The 19,901-nt window shown below is 44.3% G+C and overlaps 1 protein-coding gene across 1 annotated transcript; it reads left to right on the top strand.

Moving 5' to 3' along the window:
* Window positions 1–16,631: 16,631 nt before the first annotated feature.
* On the top strand, window positions 16,632–19,218 carry FOXD3 (forkhead box D3). Its single transcript, XM_030572724.1, has one exon. The coding sequence runs from the start codon at window positions 17,386–17,388 to the stop codon at window positions 18,583–18,585; it is 1,200 nt and encodes a 399-aa protein (XP_030428584.1). The 5' UTR covers window positions 16,632–17,385; the 3' UTR covers window positions 18,586–19,218.
* Window positions 19,219–19,901: the final 683 nt, after the last annotated feature.

Below are 19,901 nucleotides of genomic sequence, written 5' to 3'. Positions count from 1 at the left end.
AGTTAAGCACGTGCTTACATGCCAGGCTGAATCATAGACTGTGAGGGTCAGCAAATATGGATAGATCTAAGTAAACTAATGTTCTAAAAAAACCCTAAATTTATAACAAATGGGCCGATATCCTGCTAGTATCGAATTCAATGGGAGTTTTAGCTTCAGCTTGAGCAGAACTTGACTCATGAAGTAAATTTTTATGAGTTTTACCCCTACTCCAAAAAGAATGATTTGACTATGTGGTGGACATAAGTGAAATATGTATTCAAAGGTTAGAGGCAGGAATCTATGTAATATGACATTATGATGCAGAAGAACTGCTTGAACATACAATTGTTACATGAATCAAACAATTTAAGCAATGGTCACTGGGAGTTTTGAGTGTGCAAGGAATGCAGAATCAGGCATCAGGCATTAATTTCCCATCCACATGGTGATAAAGGAGTAAAAATACATCATTTCAAAGTGGCCCCAGTAATTCTTTTCATTTCATTGCTGCAGAGCAGATCTCCATGCTGTAAGCATACAATCCTCTAGGGTGTGGAGCACCTTCTACAAAATGCCATGTACCCTCAGAGATTGGGGCACCGCATGCCTTGCAGGATTGGACCCTAGAGCAATATAGACCTTTTCTTGCGCCACCATTAACTTCAAGGTGGAATAGGATTGGGCCCCATCTATCTGGAACAAGACAGAGAATGAAAGCAGGAGCTGGGGAAGGAACTTGGAAGGACTTGCTGAACTTCCCATCTCACTCCATCAAAGGCTGTGTTGGCAGGGCTCTTCTGTGAAAGCATTCATCCTGGAGTGACTTAGTGGATCAGGAGACCAAACTGGGAGGAGGAGTGAAAAAAGGAGAAAACAAAAATGATTTAGTGATGTAAAGTAAATGATTTTCATCATATTCAATTCTGTTACATTTACTGGTTTCCTTATACTTTATAAGACTAGTTGACAAAATAAAGCACTAGTTTTTAAAAAGTGATTTTTAGCAAGGACAGTCTTGTCCTGTAAAAAGAATGACAGCCCATCATGCTAACCAATAGCATTTTGTTGTTTCCTTGTGCTCTCCTGCTTGTCTGCATCCATATGCTGTATTTTGTCTCCTACTTAGATGGTAAACCCCTAGGGGTGGGTCAGGGACCATCATTTGTTCTGTGTTAGTACAGCACCTGGTACAATGGTGTCCTGGTCCATGACTAGGAATTCAAGGTGCTGTGGTAATACAAATTAATAACAACAAAACAACACGAACGTGTCTGGACCCCATACCCTTTACACACCATTATGTCCATCTTCATAGGCTCGTTTCATTCCATTCACAACCTGGATCCACACTTGGTGTGATTTTGGGACTGGTGACGATTAAGTTTGGTTGTTTAACATAAAACAGAAGTAGCCCTAAAAAGAGGGTGAGGATGGTCCTGCGGCTACAACACAGACCAGCACATCAGGGGAGCTGAGTTCTACTCCCAATTCTGCCACAGACTTCCTGTGTGATCTGGGGCAAGTCATTCAACTTCTCTGTGCCTCCATTTCTTCCCCCGAAAAAATGGGAACAATAGGACTTCCCCCCAGGGCTATTATGAGGCTCAATTCACTAATATTTGTAAAATGTTTTGAGATTATTGGCAGGAAAGGACCATGTAAGCATGAATGTATTATTCTTACTCTAACTTTGCAGCCACACTAAAGGGTGAGACAACCAGTAATGAGATGAAATTAATAAATGGGCTCTGAAGGCTGACTATCAGGACAATCACCTATTAGGCTGTAGAATATTTACGCCAGGGATGTGGTGGAAGCCCTGTAAATTGGAATTCTTAAAACAGGATTAAACAACACACTAGAAAATGTTGGGAAGAGAAGAATCCTGCACTAGGAGTCGGGGATGGACTAAATAACCTAATAGGTATTTTCCATCTCTACGTATTCGCCTGGCACCCTGCACTCCAAGAGGTGGGATTCACCACAAAGGATTACAGGCAGTGGTACCGCAACCTGCTCTGCTTCAGGATGGGAGCAGCTTTCAAATCCACAGAGGGATCCCCCATCAACAGAGGCAGCTGTAGACATGCATTGAACCAGCACCTTCCCAATCAGAATTACCTGCTCTGGGGGCTGCACAGACCCTGCTGGCCACCCAGCAGAGAGTAGGTTGTGACTGCTCTGTACTGATGCTACAACCAGCCCGTTGACAAAGTTCACATCTCAGGACCCCGAGTCACAAGTGAACATAACTTTAGGCTGAAAATACTGCTAGGAGTTTTGCTGAATAAGCTGTGCAGAAAGATGCTCCTTTTAGCCTAAAACGATATTCTAGGGACTACACAGTATTGGCTGTTGACAGCCCCTCTAAATTTTACTTATTTAGATGAGTTTACAAAGCAATTAAGACATTTGGGCAGATTTCTTCCCACACAATGTATCATTCAGGGCTTTTTTTCCTTTTCTCTTCTGGGCAGATAAATATTTTACAGCCCCACAGGCATATTTCCTTTCTGTCCAGCTTCTTAGAATCCGTTTAAACATGTCTGCTGAAATCCTCCATCATGCAATATTTTAACAAGATATCCTAAATATGGTCTACTTACAGACTGTAAATACTGCCTGACATGCTTGATACAATGTTCTTTTCTTGCATCAGTGCTTCATCTGTTGGGGTTCCTCTTGGAAACCCTTCCTATCTAGACAAAAATAAGAGCTTGAAATCAAAACAAAAAATTGTGTCAATTTCGTTTAAAGGAAAAAGCCTGATTTCTAGCTATCTAGTTTCTTATATTGGTGAATATTATATAAAGCATTTGTGAACCTCCTGATTAATTGGGCTGTGCACCTCAGGACTATGTAGGAACTGGCTAGGACAAAATCCTCCCCATAGCATGAGGGCAACCACCGAACAACCAACATTGTACCATAGATCTTCAATAGCATTCATGGACCACCATGTTGCCCTCTGCTGGTGGATCTGCACAGGCATGGACCCACTGACCACAGCCCATTGAAGAGATTGCTGCAGGACTGAACTCCACAGCATGCTGCCTTCCTTCAGCTCTCTGTCCCTGTGCAGCCTCACTGCATGTTGCCCATCCCTACACTGGTTCTGCTGTCTTTGTAGCTCCCAACAGCTGGAAGGATTTGCTGCTAGGGCATTCCAACATGTAGGGGTTTATATTCAAACAGAATCCCAGAGGTGCAAGTATCTTTTACATGGGCGACATGTGCCTCTAATAAATAAATATTCATTTTTGTTATACACGCTGACCAGTGTTATGTCATTGTTTCCTTCCCCATCTGGCTGTATCAACTTGTGGTCTCTTGTACTTAGATTGCAAGGTTTTGGGGACAGCAGGAGTGTCTTGTTCTGTGTTTATACAGCACCTAACACAATGGGATCCTGGCCACTGACTAGGGCTACTAGATGCTACCAAACTAAATAATAATACTTTCTAAGGTCTCCATCCATTTAAAGCCTCACAACACACACAAAAAGAAACTACAATTACAAGTCAAACATTTAATGAAGGCAGACCTACCCAAACCATAGGAACCAGACCTGGCAAAAAGCAGTAAATAAACAACCCCACAAGCTAAGATACATTTAAATGGAAACAACACGCAATAAACACCTTTAGACTCACTCTGTGGGACACCAGAGTAGTTTTTAGGCCTATACTAAAACAGCAGAGCATTCCACACTTGCAGGATCTTGGGGTGGAAGCTACATCCTCTTGGTCTGACACTGCATCTTAGGTTGAACAGCAGCTCCAGCTCCAGTGCTATCAAGTGCCATAATGGGATGCAGGGTAACAGATGGCCTGATTTGAAATGTCATCCCTTAAATCATTTTTTACAAATCAAAATAAACTTGCTACCCACCTTCCCAGGCATTATTTGCAGTGATGAAACGTGCCCTACCCACATGAGTTACAAAAACTCTCACTGAGGTCTTTACGCTAGTAATGTTGTGGCAAACCTCTTGATTTTTTTCAAAGGTGCTTTTGAAATAAATAATACTTCAGATGATTCCTGGGAAGGCATGAAGAGACTTTAACAGAGTTGGGGGTAGCATAACACACACAGTCTTATTTAAACTCACAAAAGCAAGGAAATGTGTAGCTAAGGCAAATAACCTTTGCTTTCCCCCACTTGTTCTGTTGTGCCCAGTTTCTATAGCACACAGAGTATGGAAGGGATTATTATGTAGCATATAGTACATATTGTTCAGGCTCTTTGAATTAGAGCTAGCTGGAAAAGGGTGACTGAGGAGATTCTGCTGAAAATTTTGACTTTTCATCAAAAAAATTGGCTAAAAAAGGTTTTGTTTTTGAGATTTTCGGTTCTTTGACAGAAATTCAAAATTTTCTACAGAAAGCAGATACTTTTCACACAATATTTTTTTTGTCAAATAACTAATCCCGGGCGCCTATGAAAAACCCAATTTCCAGTTGAACAGAACAGTTTAGACAGAAGCCCTCCATGCAGTGCATAAGCATGGAGTCTCAGGATGGATCTTCAGCAATTCTGTTTTGTGCTATTAAATCAGAACCCTAAAGCTTTTGCTGTTTGAATTTTCTTTGTTTCTACAAGAAAAAAAAAGTTCCCATAAAAAACATTTTGAAAACTCTCCAGATAGACAACTACCTTGTTTACCACATAAATAAGTGGCTGGGGTGTTTTAAAAAGAGAGATTATGGACCTGATTAGATAAATATCTGATATGGAGCTTAACCTGCCCTATGCATATTGGATGAAATTCAGGGAGGCCATAAAAAGGCATATGAGACACTTAAGTTCCACCAAGGTCCTATTTAGAGGACTTTGGTGATTCACAGACTTTGCGTTGGCCTTCTGCATGGGGGAAAACATCCCAAATTAGGAATTAATAATATTGATTGTGAGGGGGAACAATATTGTCAGAGTAATTCTATTTACTGTAGTAGCATTTCAACACTTGACTTTCTGTTTAATAAAAGGAATCAAGGATATTATCCACGTAGCAGAATAACAGCCTATAAAACCGTATCCTGAAAGACAAAGTCTGTTTGGGGCCCTGGAAAACAAGAGTAGAGCTGACTTCACTGGAGATTTTGCCTGTGTCAAGATTTCAGGCTCTGACCCTGACTGCTGATTTTAAAAAAGCCCTGAGCCAGATCATGGTCTGCCATGAAAAAGCCCATGGGAGGGGAGAAATTACAGAGCAATATCTATAAATTGACAGTCAATGAGTTTTTGTAGCTTCATCCTGCTGGGCAGAAGGTTAGGTAGATCCCTAGAGGAGTCAGTGTTTTTATTCCAGCTGCAGAGATATCCCAGCTTCCATAGAGAAATCCCAGCCAGATGCAAAAGGCTGGAGTGTCCTCTGGATGGAGGGGACAGTGCCTGTGGCCTTCTCATGACCTTACTCTGCTTTGACAGTCTGGTTCCCTGAGGAGACAAGCCACCATCGCTTCCTCTCCCACCCCTGCACCTCACCTCCCTTTTTCATGGAGAAAGTGAGGACTTGATCTGGTGTTAGCTTTCATGGAAATTTTCCTGGGGGGTTGCCAAGGTACAACGCCTCATAGAGCCACTATCCCCCAGCCACGCTCACTCAGTCCATCAACAACTTGAGCCACGATCTAATGGTATTCCTGCAGGTCCTTATGGTTTACATTTACACAGATAATGCACAGTAATGGAGGATAGGTCCAGCAATGGCTATTACCCAAGATGGGAAGGGATGGTGCCCCAAACCTCTGTTTGCCAGAAGCTGGGAATGGGCAACAGGGGATGGATAACTTGATGATCACAGTTCTCTTCATTCCCTCTGAAGCACCTGGCATTAGCCGCTGTCCGAAGACCAGATACTGGGCTAGATGGACCTTTTGTCTGACCCAGTATGGCTGTTCTTATGACAGATAGAGAAGGATTACACTACATTGGCTTCCTCCTTTTACTTCAGTAGTAGAAGGTCTATCAAAAGGGATTTATGCTCCTTTCCTCCCTTCTCCTCAAGAGCCCATTCAACCTCCCTCATCCCTTCAGCACGTGGAGAAATCTCAGAGCTTAGAAGGGGAATGATTAAGTGAATGTGCCTCTCCACTGGCACCAACTCTTCCCTATCCAGTCATACACATCTTCTCCCAACCCAAAAATCCTCCAGTGAGGGAGGACACACATCGGGGCTTCCTTTGAGTGCTGGGGCAGTGGTCATATCACATTAGCTCAACTCCCTACCCCAACTCCTGAAAATACGGAGCAAAAATGCCACTTTCCCATTCCTTTCATTCCCTTTGTGAGCAAAAAAAGATGAAGAGGATGATCTAGATTTTGTGAAGACTACAGCATTGAACTCTATGATTTGTTCCTATGTATTTGATTAGTTATGCCTTACCGTATAGAGGCTTCCTGCTGGAAAAGACATTGCATAGAGTCCATTTAGTAGAGGAGTGGTTTCCATTTGCTGTTGATATTCCTGTCTACTTTTATATAAAATATAAAAAATGAGAAAATGTACATCCTTTTTGGAGCAGCTGCTAAAGGATGACTAGAATATCTAGCAACTGCAGAGAGAGCACTTGACAGATTTATTGTTAAGTCACTGTTTACATAAGACACTTTTGTATCTGCTGTGATCTGTGATATAAGGTGCTTGCTAGCCAAAATGCTTATGAAAATCTGTGGAATAAATTCACAGCATGTGTGTAGTAACTTGTCCATGTTTTGGTCTCAATGTCTGCCACATGTGCATGTCTTTTCAAGGCAAACAAAATGTGCCTGCTCTTTTAGTCACTCCATGTTGGAGTGAAGGGGATTTTCACTTGCCACCAGGTCCAAATTGTCTAAACTAACCATGCATTTTTCTTCAAAGACAAAGCATCTAAGAAGACACTTCTGTGGGAAAAGAGGCACTGGCTTTCCTAAAGAGAGGATTCCACTGAGGAAGGTTGAGGAGTCCCTGTAAGATCTTTTCTTACCCTTTGTAACACCACAAGCACCATAAGATCTCAGTTCAAATAGAAAAAAGGGAAATAGCCACGTGACACCAATTAGATGGGTGATTTCTTTAGGGGTGAAACAGATGGGTGGGTTTGGTTAGAGCTGAGCAGATAGTTTGTAACTAATAATTGATTTGATGAACTTTGCCTCTCTTTCCATCCACAAACATTACTTGATGGCATTTTTCATGAATTTCATTGACTCTATTAATTGCTAGTTGGTACTTTATATAGAACATCTGAGCTGTGTTCTGAGTTGTAATTGACCACATAGTATTCCTATTCCCTGACTGGATAAGCAGGTTTCCAGTACAAATACTAGTGAAGTGCTCATTTACTATTCATTGGACTAGGGCATGTAGATTTAAAATTAGCTTTTGACAAGCAGTACTTCTTGCTAGTATAATTCGGTTGCATGAGCCCAAGCAAATAGATAGTTGAAGTCAAATTAATATTTTGGGAGGTTTATTAAATTAAATTTATATATTTATATAACATTTTATTTATTTGTCTGTCAGTTTTACATAAATTACCCATCTCAGGTTTGGTGTTTATATTCCCCTTAAATCATGCATGGAGAAGATCCCCGAAGAACAGGATAAAACACACTGCTTAGGTGTCTAACCATGTAGAATCATGCAGGATCAACACGTTATTAAAGAGACACTTTAAAATAAATCAAACTACTGTCTGAAAATGTTTTACCAATTATTGTTATAATAAAATCACAGTAATTTAAAGAATTTGGAGATTATATGTGTTTCCAGTATGCTGATTTGGGGCATGTGACAGCACTTTGATAGTCAGTTAGGCCCTGATCTTGCAATCAATTAAGCCAGGGACTAACTATGCAGGTGAGTAGCACTATTGACTTCAGTAAGACTATTCATAAAGTAACCTGTAGTTTTGCATGCTTGGCTGCTTACTTAGTCAGTTTCCCTTTTGGTGTGTGTAGATCTTTTACTGGCTAAGGAGGAAAATTAAAAATTGAAGCAGGAAAATGTGACTACAAATCCACAAAAATTGCCCAGGGTGGAATCAGATGCAGGCCTAAGTATCAGAAACTACTTATAAGCGCTTTTTAAAAATTGACTAGATTTTAAGTGGACAGTGCTTTATATGGTTTATTGAGTCATGAGTTTGTCAAAGCAACCCTAGAAGGTGTCCCTTGTGCTAAAGAACAATAAGATGGTTTGCCATATGTGTTTGGCCTCTGGACTCACAGGTCTGTTTGTTTTTCAAGGAGAGAACTTGTTTTTACTCTAGCAGCCAACTCTAGCATCATAAAACAGAAGGTGGTTTCAGAGACTGGTCCTGGGAGAGCGGGGCAGCAGTTCCCCTCCTTCCAGGAGAAATGGATTAGTGCAGCAATGCTTCCCAGTAGAGTATTTACTGACATCAGCTGGTCTTCAGAGTCTCCCTTCCTGTGTCCGAGGGGGAAAGAGGCTTACATCATATAAAGGCCACTGTCCCTTAACGCTCACCCAGCCGATCTGCCCCAGCACCATGAAGCTGGCAGGAGGTTTCTGTTTTCAGCAGATCAGATCCGAATAAACACCTCCCCTAAAGGACGGTGTCCTTGATTCTGCTGAGACTTCCTTCTTGGATCGCATTTACCCCGGAGTGGGCTTTTTTTCACACGCAGAAGACAAAAGGGCAGCGTCTCTTCTAAGCAAAAACTCGCGTGTAACTTCCTAAAGAATCAAATACGCGCGAGACAGGCTCCCCGGTTACACTGCTCGCTTAGTCAGCCCCTTGAGTCTATCCCACCTGATTCGATCCAGTGGGACAAACTGCGCCATGTAGCAGCACGGTTGTATCAGGGATGAATTTGACTTCGTGTAGCTAAACTTTCCCACAGTGTCCTTCAGCTTGGCACCCTCAGTCTTAGGAGCCGTTTAAAGGGAGATAATCCCCTTTATTGTCTCAAGGTCAGGGGAGTTTTCCCAGTCGCCGTCCCCTTGTGCCCTCCCTGCGCTTTGGCCCAGAACAGACGAAGCTGTGGACTAGTAAAAGGCAAAGCTGCCCGGAAATTCATCTCGCGATTATGGGTGACACCAGGCTCGTCTTAAGCGGGGTCTGAAAGCAAAACTCAGCATCCGGCATTTCCTTGGGTAAACAAGATTCGCTGGTTATTTGAGTGAAGAATTTTAAGCCTATCAAAACTTTGGAGGACTCCAGTTCGGTGCCTGAGATGTTAGGAATAACGGACTTCCCTTTGGGAGCCCTTTTCTCTCCCAATTTAGTGGAGTGTTTCAGGAGAAATACCTCATCAGAAGCTTTTGGCTGGCATTAGGAGTAGCGACCTTGGCAGGTCCTTATAACACGGACGGTCATGTACAGTGTGTGTGTGTGTCTATATATGATATACACGTGCTGTACTGTATATGCCGTTCACAATATAACCTGCATACTTAAGAATGAAATTTGTATGAGATATAAATATACATGTTTAAATTGTATTCCCAAGCCTGTATCTGAGAAGCATTTTTGCATATTTGGATCCAGAGGAAAGAGGAATTGTAAAATAAAATACTTTGAAAAATATGCACAACTGTACTTTTACAATAGCATTAGTAAATATCCAGATTTTATTTAAACTGGCTGCATTTTCGATAGGATACCGATTTTGATTTTTTTGAGAGAGAGAAAGAGAGAAATATATATTTTCCCTTAGCTGAAGCATATTAAATAATGGCTTAAATACGAATGTGTGTCTGATTATATATTTCAGGTGGAGTTTCATGAGTCAGACCCATCAAGTTAATGTTAATCCTGAGTGTATAATATTCTCCAGAATCCTACGGGAAGTTCTGAGGACAGATGGCACTGGGAAATGTAGCATTAAAAGTATATAAATAGCTCTGTGTGATATGTGCCGCCGCTAATCTCGTTTTATCCACTTGATGCGATCTTTAAGCGAGTGTCCACAGTGAGATTTGCAAATCCACCTTTAAATCTCTGCTTGAATGATTGCACAGGAACGATAAATGTTTATAGGACAGAGGCCCGATCCTGCATTTCCCAACCGTTTAATCGATGGTTAAAGCAACACGGAGCAAAGGGTAGTTTTCAAAGTCACTGCCAGGGAGGCAAGAGAGAGAATCCCAGACTTTTTCCAGCTTCTTTCCGTACACCTGTGATCTGCTGGAAAACAGGCGAGGGTCTCACCAGCGTTACTGTAGCAGCGATTGTATTGCAATTAAAACAACAGGGCTGCTGACTGATGTTCTGGGAGCATTGAGCACTGCGGGTGGGGACCTGCTTTCCCATTAACTCCCAGACTCTGCCGGGAGTAACTTGTCACCTCGTAAGAGGGCGATTAGTGTGAGCCCCAGTGTATCGGAGCCCTCCTGGGGAGGGGGAGGTTTATCGGATTCCTATCGGGTTCGAACTTGGGAGTTCACTAAAAGTGAATTTAACCTAAATAATGAATTGATCTAAATTTAAACAGAGGAATGGACTTACTCTAAAAATAAATTAGCAGCTGCCTTCTCTGCATCCTCCTCCCATGGTGAAGAAAAGGGGGAGTGGGGGCTGAAAGAATCTCAGCAGAAGTTTAATAACTAAGCGGCCCCTGCTGACACTGCAAAAAAACAGATTAACACACCCTCCTGGCGGGCAGGGCCCGGCACTCGAGTGTGTGCCCACCCCAAGCTGATCTGTCAGAGGGTAGATCAGGAGGCACCAGGCGGAGGGGATCTTGTGCCATCCAGCTTGGACTCCGTTGACAAACTGAGCTTTACTGGGGCTGGAAAATCCGGAGCCTATGAAAGTGACAAACTCTTGGCACTGCGCGGGGGCTTTGTTTTCTCTGTAAACGCCCGGTAAAGGCACCACTGATTGATGAGTGGATGGTCCAGGACTGTCTTCTGAGAGGCCAGGGGAGGCACTGGTGTCTGTCCAGGTTTCCCCTGGTCCCCTCCCCCCCCACCCCCTTAGAAAAGGCACCTCGCTGTTTGCCAGATGTATATACAGTGTGGCTGTCCGGTTGGGTGCTTGTCTTCACTGTTTTTCAGTCCGATCCCTTCCAGGAGGGCACATCATCCGTTGCGCGGCTAGGGGAGTTATCAGCCCCCTCCCCATCCATCCTCCAACCTGAGGAGTACCCGAACTTCCCCACATATATAGCCAGGGCAGAGTTTTCTGAGGACAGGCAGGACTTTCCCTTTGAACCGACGCGCCCCACACATGCCGATTAGACATAGTGCAACTCAAAACATGACCTTTTAAAAAAAAATGAAAGCGTGGGGCCCACCATAAACAACTGCATCCTTTCCAGAAACGGCAGTGGATGTCCTGCCGCTACCTGGATTGCTGGTGCTGAAACGCAATCTTTGGGGGAGCCGGGGACACCTCCTGGCCCCCTTTCGCTACAACTAGGTAAGGACCAGGGGGGTGGGGGAGAGACAGCGGGCACAGCTCACAGACCCGTCCTGCGGGACAGCAGCCCCTCTTCAGAGGCAAGTAGGAGGGGCCCGTTAAACCGGTGGATGGGTTTGAACCTTGAGGTAGCTAGAAAGGCGCTAGCGCTGGCAGGGGAGCTGGGAGAATTTGTAGGGTGGGGGGCTGAAAGCCATTGAACCAAACTGTCATCCCAGCATATAACGGAAACCACTTCAAACCAAGGGGTGCAGCAGCACCCCTACTTCCAGCACCTCTGAGCGTTGGTGCCTTCAAGCGGGAGACGAATAATGCTGTGCAAATAGGATCTGCTGGCCAACCCCAACCAGCTCCGGGCAGGGGGAGCTCGCCCAGGCTCCTCTGCAAGCCCTGGGGCGGGGGGTTGATCTCAGCAGCTTTCTATATTCCCGGCTTGTCTCTTTTATTCTTTGGTGCTCGGGCGTGTTGTCCTGGCCAGCGGTGTGAATGGGGGTTTTGTAAACCGGGACAGATAAAAATGAGCAACATCATATTGTTTGACAGAATGATCCAGGATGATAAAGTGCCTGCTCCGAAGGGGGTGAAAATGGTTGAATTCCTAAAAAACAGACCTAAGCTCGCGCTCTCTGCCTGCAGTAGCCTAGAGGAATCTGCCGAGTGCACCAGACAGGCTCGAGTCCAACCCGCTCTTGTTCAATGGGAAAGTCTTTTTATTTAAAAAAAAAAAAAAAAGCAGTTCCGGCTCGGGACCCCCCTTCTCCTCATGGCAGATGAAAAGCACAATTTTCGAGAGAAAGGCTCGTTTTGATTAAATCTGACATGCTGCTGATAACTCCATGCTAATGTGAAATAATTAACATAATAGCCATAATTAAAAGCACGCTAACAATGCCATAAATTTATCACACAATTTTACTAGCTTTCTGCCCCTAACTGCTCTCTCATCGTTAATTAAACGTGTTGCCTTTAACAGAATGGATGTTTATACATTTCCAATACAAATAAATCCGCAACCGCGTTGGAAACATGACCAATTTTGTTTTAGCTGGTGGTCTCCTGGCTTTATGGACGATTTGTTGCGATTAAAACAGCCCTTGCAAATAGTTCTTTTTTAAAAAAAAGGTGCCGATCCATAAAATGGTTTGGAAATCAGCATCTTTCTAAAAGCCGGGGGGGGGAGGGATAGTTAGAGAAGGAAGGGGACACAAGCTACCCACTGTCCGCGGTCATGAGAATGAAATTGAACATGGGCTGCTTTAGGGTAGAGATTTGCCCCCTCCCGTGCTTTCAGGGGCACCTTAGAGTAAACTACCTCTTCCGCCCCGCCCCCCACTTACGGTAACACTGTGAAAATGTTATTTACAAATACTTGCAAGGGGGACAATAAAGGCAGACGTGGATAATAAACATCAGCCCAAGCGCATGGGGCACCGACCTCTCAACCCGGGTCAGTTTCATCTCAGTAACAAGACTGTCACCGAGAGCTAAGCAACTAATCTCACCCTCATTTTGTCTACATGCTTTAAGATCGGTTTGACAGTAAGACTATCCTACACACACACACACACACACACACACACACACACACACACTTATAACAAACCACAATGCTCGTCTAATCCAGGTCAGGTCAACGATTTATATAACTCATTAGGGAAAGTAATAGGCTTAAGGAGATGAAAGAGGACACCTTTGATTCCTCTTTCCTTTAAAACGATTACGGGAGAAGGGTCTGTCCCAGCATTGCCATTTCTCCTCACCCCACCCCCAAAAGCCAGCCTCCGGATTTTAATTCTTACTCGCTCTTCATCCAGGAATTTGCTTTGGCTTATGAGGACCAAACGGAGTTGTAATTAATTTCCCCTTCTCTATCATAAATTCTTCAATCTTCCCCATCCTGGATGCTAGATGTGTCTCTATTTGTCTCCATATCGATCTGGACTACTCAGTTTTCTTTTCTCCTGTTGCTAAATCTCTTTGTACATCCCCCCCACGTATTTTTTCCAGTCCCTTGCGCGCACGCTACCCTAATCATTTTAGTGCTTTGCTGTTTACATCCCCGAGTTTTAGTCCATGTTAATCCTTTAAATTTTAGTAGATTAGGTGGCAGCATGCCATCCCTTTCTACCAGATTCATTCTGGGAAAGTTTGCTTATTATTATAAAAGGTTTCTTCCTCCCTCTACCCCCAATCCTGGCTAAAATCAGGCCTAATGATGGAAGATTTATGGGTTTAATAACGAACTCCAATTAGTCTTAAAACAGGATTCACTTAACGCCCAAATATTGTCAGATGGAGAGGAGCACAGGTTCCTAAACACTTTCCTATAGCTTTGCCATTTCTACCAGTTCTGCACTTCTTAATCGTTCAGTCCTGCAGGGAATTCTTGCAACACAAATGTTACCGCCCCCCCCCCATATCATAACAGTGTTTTCCATAATGCTGGGCAAGATAGAAAGAGACACATAAAAGCAAGCGTCCATGCAGAATCAAGAGCTGGATTTGCAGCGGTCCAGCATTGACCCAAAGCAAGTCAAAATTGCATATCACTCCCTTTTCCCCCCAACTCTCCATCGATTTTAAAAAAGGGGGAACAGAGAAGTGCAGGATATGAACGCTCAGGGGAGAAAACTGAAGCACACGAGTCTAAGCTCTCCATTTCGAGTCGAAAAGTTTCTGTAAAAGAGATGGGCCCCCTATCAGATGGTAACACCGATTGAACAAGAGATTAGCACAATAGATCTCTAACAGAGGGGAGACGTTTCTTTTCACGCTAAGCACCGTAATTAATGGTATGAATCAATTAATTTGACTTTTATTGTGTCGAAGAAAAGCTCAACAAATGAAACGGTGGGTTTTCAGAGTTGATCTCCCCCCACCACCACCCCCGGGAGATCTCAGAGAGAGATAGTCTAATATACACACACGCGCACAGAGAATCCTATTTGTGTCTCTGTGTGTTAACAGTAGGACTAATTCAGCTCCCTGCGAGAAAGCTCGGCCATAGCTCCAGCAGGTTTTTAAAGCACCAGAGGAAGAGCTTTGTTGTCCAGATGGCAAAATATAAATTAGGATCATTTGGAGAAAGCGCAAAGAAGACACAAGACGGCAATCAATAAAGCACAGATACACACACACAAAAATCACCGAGAAAAACATTGGCTTTCAAAGCACCGAGCGACACTTCTGTGCGGAGAGAGAGAGCTGGGATAGTACGATGTTGGGGGCTTGCTTTCTTGTCTAAAATATTCATTGGCTGTGTGCGAGGGTTTTTTTGTTTGTGTTGGAATTTTTTGTTAGGTTTGTTTTTTAAATAATGCAGAGAGAGAGAGAGTCATTCTAAATCTGAAACAACCTTATTTCAGCACGGGAAAGGAAAGATATTTCCCCCCTCTTTCTCTCTCTCAAAACTTACAATCATATATATGAGAGTTCGACTTTTTTGGTTAGACACATTTATAATGGTATTTTTACCTTTGCATTTTAACTGTTGTCACTTTAAAAAAAAATACTCATTCGTTAAACTTTTGCTAGGTCAGCCTCAGCCATCAGATTTATTTGGAGGAAGATCTGTCCTGAAAATTAACGCTCACATTATCTCGAACTACTTTCCATTCTTCCCAATACAAAACCAACAGATTTAGCGCAAGTGTTAACGCCAAGTGGCCAGCGCCGCTCATTTAAATAGCAATACTGTACTGTATACCTACAGTATACACTGAAGCAAGTTTGATTAAGACCTTCTCCCCACTGGGTAGGGGATCAATCAATCTGTTGCCAAACGTCTTCTGTAAAATATTTCATCAGATCTTTACTCATCAATATTTTTATCCCACTAAAGCCAGCGCTGCTCTATAGTTGTGATATTCACCTGCTCGTAGTCGTGTAAAGTGAACCTCACATTTTTTGTTTGAACCGAATAAACCTTTCAGGCACCGGAAAGCAATTGACATGGTTCCCCCCCCCACCCCAACTGATAATAGAAAGGTGGGGAGGGTTATTGATTTCCCTTTGTGGACGGTTATATGTTCTTTTTGGGCAGGGAGGGATCTTAATGGAAGACCAATATGTTAATACAGACGTTACCGATCTCTCTGATTTATTTTAAAGCGGGAAGGGGGCGGGAGGGAAGAGTTTATGTGCCCTTTCCAACAATAATTGCTCATCGGAAATTGTTTATCCTTTTGCAGTCTTCTACTTAAATTTAAAAAAAAAATCCCAAACCCATGCGGTCGTTCAAACAATATATAGGGATTGAAAAAAAAGAAAGAAAACCACTGAGCAAACCGTTTCCGACCTACCCAGGTGTTATTGTTCTCGGTTTAAACAGCCCCCCTTGGCACAAAAGGAATAGGATTTGTAACCCTGCCTCCCCCTTTCCTTGGGACAAGGCTTACCTTGCACTCGGGTGAATAGAGTCTTCACATTCACACACTCCCTCATTTCCTACTTTTTCATATGCTAACGCTGGCAATGATTATGTCGTTAACACCTCTGCCAAAAAAAAAGGCAGCTAACGGCTTCTTTATTTATAGTTTCCCTTTGTTATTTTACGTCTTTTTTATTTCTCTCTGCAACTAATCTAACAGATTAATCAATAGCCATTTTCTGATCTTCGGTTTCCAGCTGATGCTGCTGTTGGGGAAAAAAAAAACCCACCGGAAAGTGATTTCAGAGCCAAAAGTTGTTGTTGTTAAGGATTAATATGATGATGCAGCCGTTTAGTGTATATTTGGTCAGAGGCGATGGTGCTCATAAAACATACTGGCAATGCCTACACCGTTCAGGTTCTACTCCTGACCTTTGGCATTTCGCAGGGTGTTTGTATTTAAATAAAAAGCAGCACTAACTTTTGTTTTAATGCTAAAATCAGAATGGTTGTTCTTTCGCTCTTTTGCCAGTTCATAGAATTCCAGCCTTATCATTGTTGAAAAAAGCTCCAGTCATCATGTAACAGAAATGAAATGCTTCAAACCTGTAATCTTAGAAAAAGGCAGACTAATGGTTTCGCACTGATATAGTCCTATTTTGGAGTCCCTACCTAGCGTGAAGGGAGGCTGTGGGCTGAAGTGATGCTTGTATATGATCATGATAAGTAGAGCCACTGTTGTCTCTTTGTTGACAATTCCATGAAACAACTTGAGTTTTGCATGGCTTAACAGTGGGGCGACTGACGTCAGGCGGTCATGTGGCCACGCCTCCTAGTATATCTTTAACTGGAAAGTAATCTATCAGCCAGTCTTTAAAAAAGGACTTTCAAAGTGGCAAGTGAGTTCTTATAACATCCTGATTCCCCCCCCCCTCCGCGTCTAGAAATACCTTTCCCCCTCTCTCCAAAAAGGGGAAAGAGAAACAAGAGAGAGGAAGTGTGTGTGTGTGTGGTGGTGGTGGGGAAGCTACTGAGAGGACAGAAGCAAGACACCCTTTAAGAGAAGAGGTGGAAGGGCTGAGTTTAAAGAGATCTAACCTGCAGCAGCAGCTCAGATGAACAGTAGAGGAGTTTTGATCGGATCCCAGTAGCTTGCTGGGGAAGCCACCAGCCCAGCTGCTAGAAGCGTTTGATCTGATCCCATATGTCTGCTGGGGGAAACAGGAACCGGCAGAGACGTTTGAGCCCAAATACCTGCTTATAAGAACCAGTAAAGGAGTTTGACCTGCTGGGGAAGCCGCCACGCTCAGCAGAAAGGAATCGGCGGAGGAGTTTGACCTGATGCCGGGTACCCTGCTGGAGAAGCCCCTGAGAAGCCCAGCAGCTCCAAGAGGAGTTTGATCTGATCCCAGATGCCTGGTGGAGAAGGCACCAAGCCCCGCAGACAGGGGACTTTGGTGTGATCCGAGGTACCTGTTGGGGGAAGCCACCAAGAAGCCCCGCAGCTGGGGAGGGGGGGGGTTGAGCCCAGGTGCCAGCTGGAGAAGCCACCAAGCCCAGCTCACCTCTTTCTCCCCCCTTTCCCCTCCCCTCCCTTCTCACTTTTTCTCGCCCCCAGCCCCCTCCCTTTCCCCTGTGCCCCCCTTCCCCTGAGCGGTGATGACCCTGTCAGGCGGCAGCAGCACCAGCGACATGTCCGGCCAGACCGTCCTGACGGCCGAAGATGTGGATATCGACGTGGTGGGAGAAGGGGACGAAGGGCTGGAGAAGGACAGCGACGGCGAGGCCAGCAGCCCGGCCGGGCTGCCCCTGGAGGAGGCGGAGGAGCTGCTGCTCCCCAAGGAGGCGGGGGCAGGAGGGGAGCGCAGCGGCAGCGGCAGCCCGGCGGAGGCCATCCCTAGCGGGGCGGCGGACGGGGGCAAAGGGGCAGGCGGCGGCGGGGTGGGGGAGGACGGCGGCGGCGGCGGGGCCCTGCCGGGGCAGAGCAAGCCCAAGAACAGCCTGGTGAAGCCGCCCTACTCCTACATCGCGCTCATCACCATGGCCATCCTGCAGAGCCCGCAGAAGAAGCTGACGCTGAGCGGGATCTGCGAGTTCATCAGCAACCGCTTCCCCTACTACCGGGAGAAGTTCCCGGCCTGGCAGAACAGCATCCGCCACAACCTCTCGCTCAACGACTGCTTCGTCAAGATCCCCCGCGAGCCGGGCAACCCGGGCAAGGGCAACTACTGGACGCTGGACCCCCAGTCCGAGGACATGTTCGACAACGGCAGCTTCCTCCGGCGCAGGAAGCGCTTCAAGCGCCACCAGCAGGAGCACCTGCGCGAGCAGACAGCGCTCATGATGCAGAGCTTCGGCGCCTACAGCCTGGCCAGCCCCTACGGCCGGCCCTACGGGCTGCACCCCGGCGCCTACCCGCACCCGGCCGCCGCCGCCCTGCAGTACCCCTACATCCCGCCCGTGGGGCCCATGCTGCCCCCGGCCGTGCCCCTGCTGCCTTCCAGCGAGCTGAGCCGCAAAGCCTTCAACTCCCAGCTCAGCCCCAGCCTCCAGCTGCAGCTCAACAGCCTCAGCGCCGCCAGCTCCCTCATCAAGTCGGAGCCCAGCAGCCGGCCCTCGTTCAGCATAGAGAATATCATCGGGGTGTCGGCCACCAGCTCAGGGAGCAGCGCACAGACTTTTCTCCGGCCCCCGGTCACCGTCCAGTCCGCCCTCATGGCCCACCAGCCGCTGTCCCTCACCCGGACCACAGCAGCCATCGCCCCCATCCTGAGCGTGCCTACAAACATTATCTCGGGACAGTTCCTGCAGCCCGCAGCATCCGCGGCAGCCGTGCAGGCAAAATGGCCAGCCCAGTAATTAAGAACTACCCCGGGCTCAGTGCTGATTCTTTGCTTTTTTATTATTATTATTTTATATCCATCTATCTATAAATAAGAGACTGGGGGGGGAGCGGAAACACCCGACCTCTCTTCCTATCAATCAGAGACAAAACCCTTGGACGCTAACAAAATCAAACTAAAAACCTGCACTGTACAAGCAAAAAGAAAGAAAGAAAAAAAAAAACAACCCCTATATTAAAAAAAAAAGCCAAACACACACACAATCACACAAGGAATGCTTTCTGTACAGGTAAAAAAAGAAAGAAAGAAAAGAAATCCAATCAACATTTGTACATATTTGTATTAAAAAGTATTGACTTTACTTTTGGGGTTTTTATTTTTTTAAAAAGGCAAATAACAGTAGGAATTAGGAGCTTTGAACTTTCACTTTTTTTGAAGGTTCTTACTCTCCAAACAGTTTTATCTGAAAGAACAAAAAATGTATTAAAAAAGCGGGAAAAATTTTAAATATTAAACAAACAAAAAATTGGAGGGGAAAAGGACAAAAAACCAGTCATTCTATTATAGAAGTCTGTTTATATATGAATGAATATATGTATTCTAAATGTTATTCCTTCGTGTTGTACACAACTTTGTAAATAAATTTTTAAAATGCTGTTTTTTGTGTTATTTAATAATTATATACTAGAGAGAGAGAGAGTCTGATCGGGTGACAACTTTAGGTGTATAATGTATAGATGAGAAGATATTTTAAATGATTGAATCTAACTAACCTTTTTCTGTAAATACCTAACTTTCCCTTTAATTCAAATAACCTTTCCAGGAGTTGTTAAATAACATGCTAGTTATGTTAGTTATTGTTTCTATAGATCTTGACTAATTTAAGATCCCAGATTTGTTTAGTGTCTGCCATAATAAAACAGACGATTAGTGCAGATAACTTCCGTTTATTCAGTCTAAATTGTCAGCGCAATTGCGCAGTGAGCAGGAAAGCAATCCAGTTGCAATACAGAAAGGTCTGCCATGGCAAAATCTAATTTAAATCAACAGTATAAAAATAAAACATTATCGCAATTAGATTATGTTTGAGACGCATTAACGCTTTAGAACGTGAGATAAAATTTCCCCAAATCACATTATTTTTCTACTATAACTGTGTGTATATAAACAGTCAGTTAAAGTAGCACAAAATTCATAATACCTATCGTTATTCTGAATATACTTTGTGTGTGCGGTTTTTTGCCATTTTAAAAATGAAGTATTAAATTAAACCTTCTGGCAATCAAAAGATTGTTACCAATTTATTTTGCGGTAGAATTAATATGTGTACCC

The sequence above is a fragment of the Gopherus evgoodei genome, chromosome 8, assembly GCF_007399415.2.
Source record: "Gopherus evgoodei ecotype Sinaloan lineage chromosome 8, rGopEvg1_v1.p, whole genome shotgun sequence".
Classification (NCBI taxonomy): domain Eukaryota; kingdom Metazoa; phylum Chordata; order Testudines; family Testudinidae; genus Gopherus; species Gopherus evgoodei.
This window is presented reverse-complemented; position numbering and strand designations above follow the sequence as displayed.

Bases quoted from the DNA above. Each gene is read 5' to 3' on its own strand.
- FOXD3 (XM_030572724.1), top strand. From the start codon at position 17,386: ATGACCCTGTCAGGCGGCAGCAGCACCAGCGACATGTCCGGCCAGACC.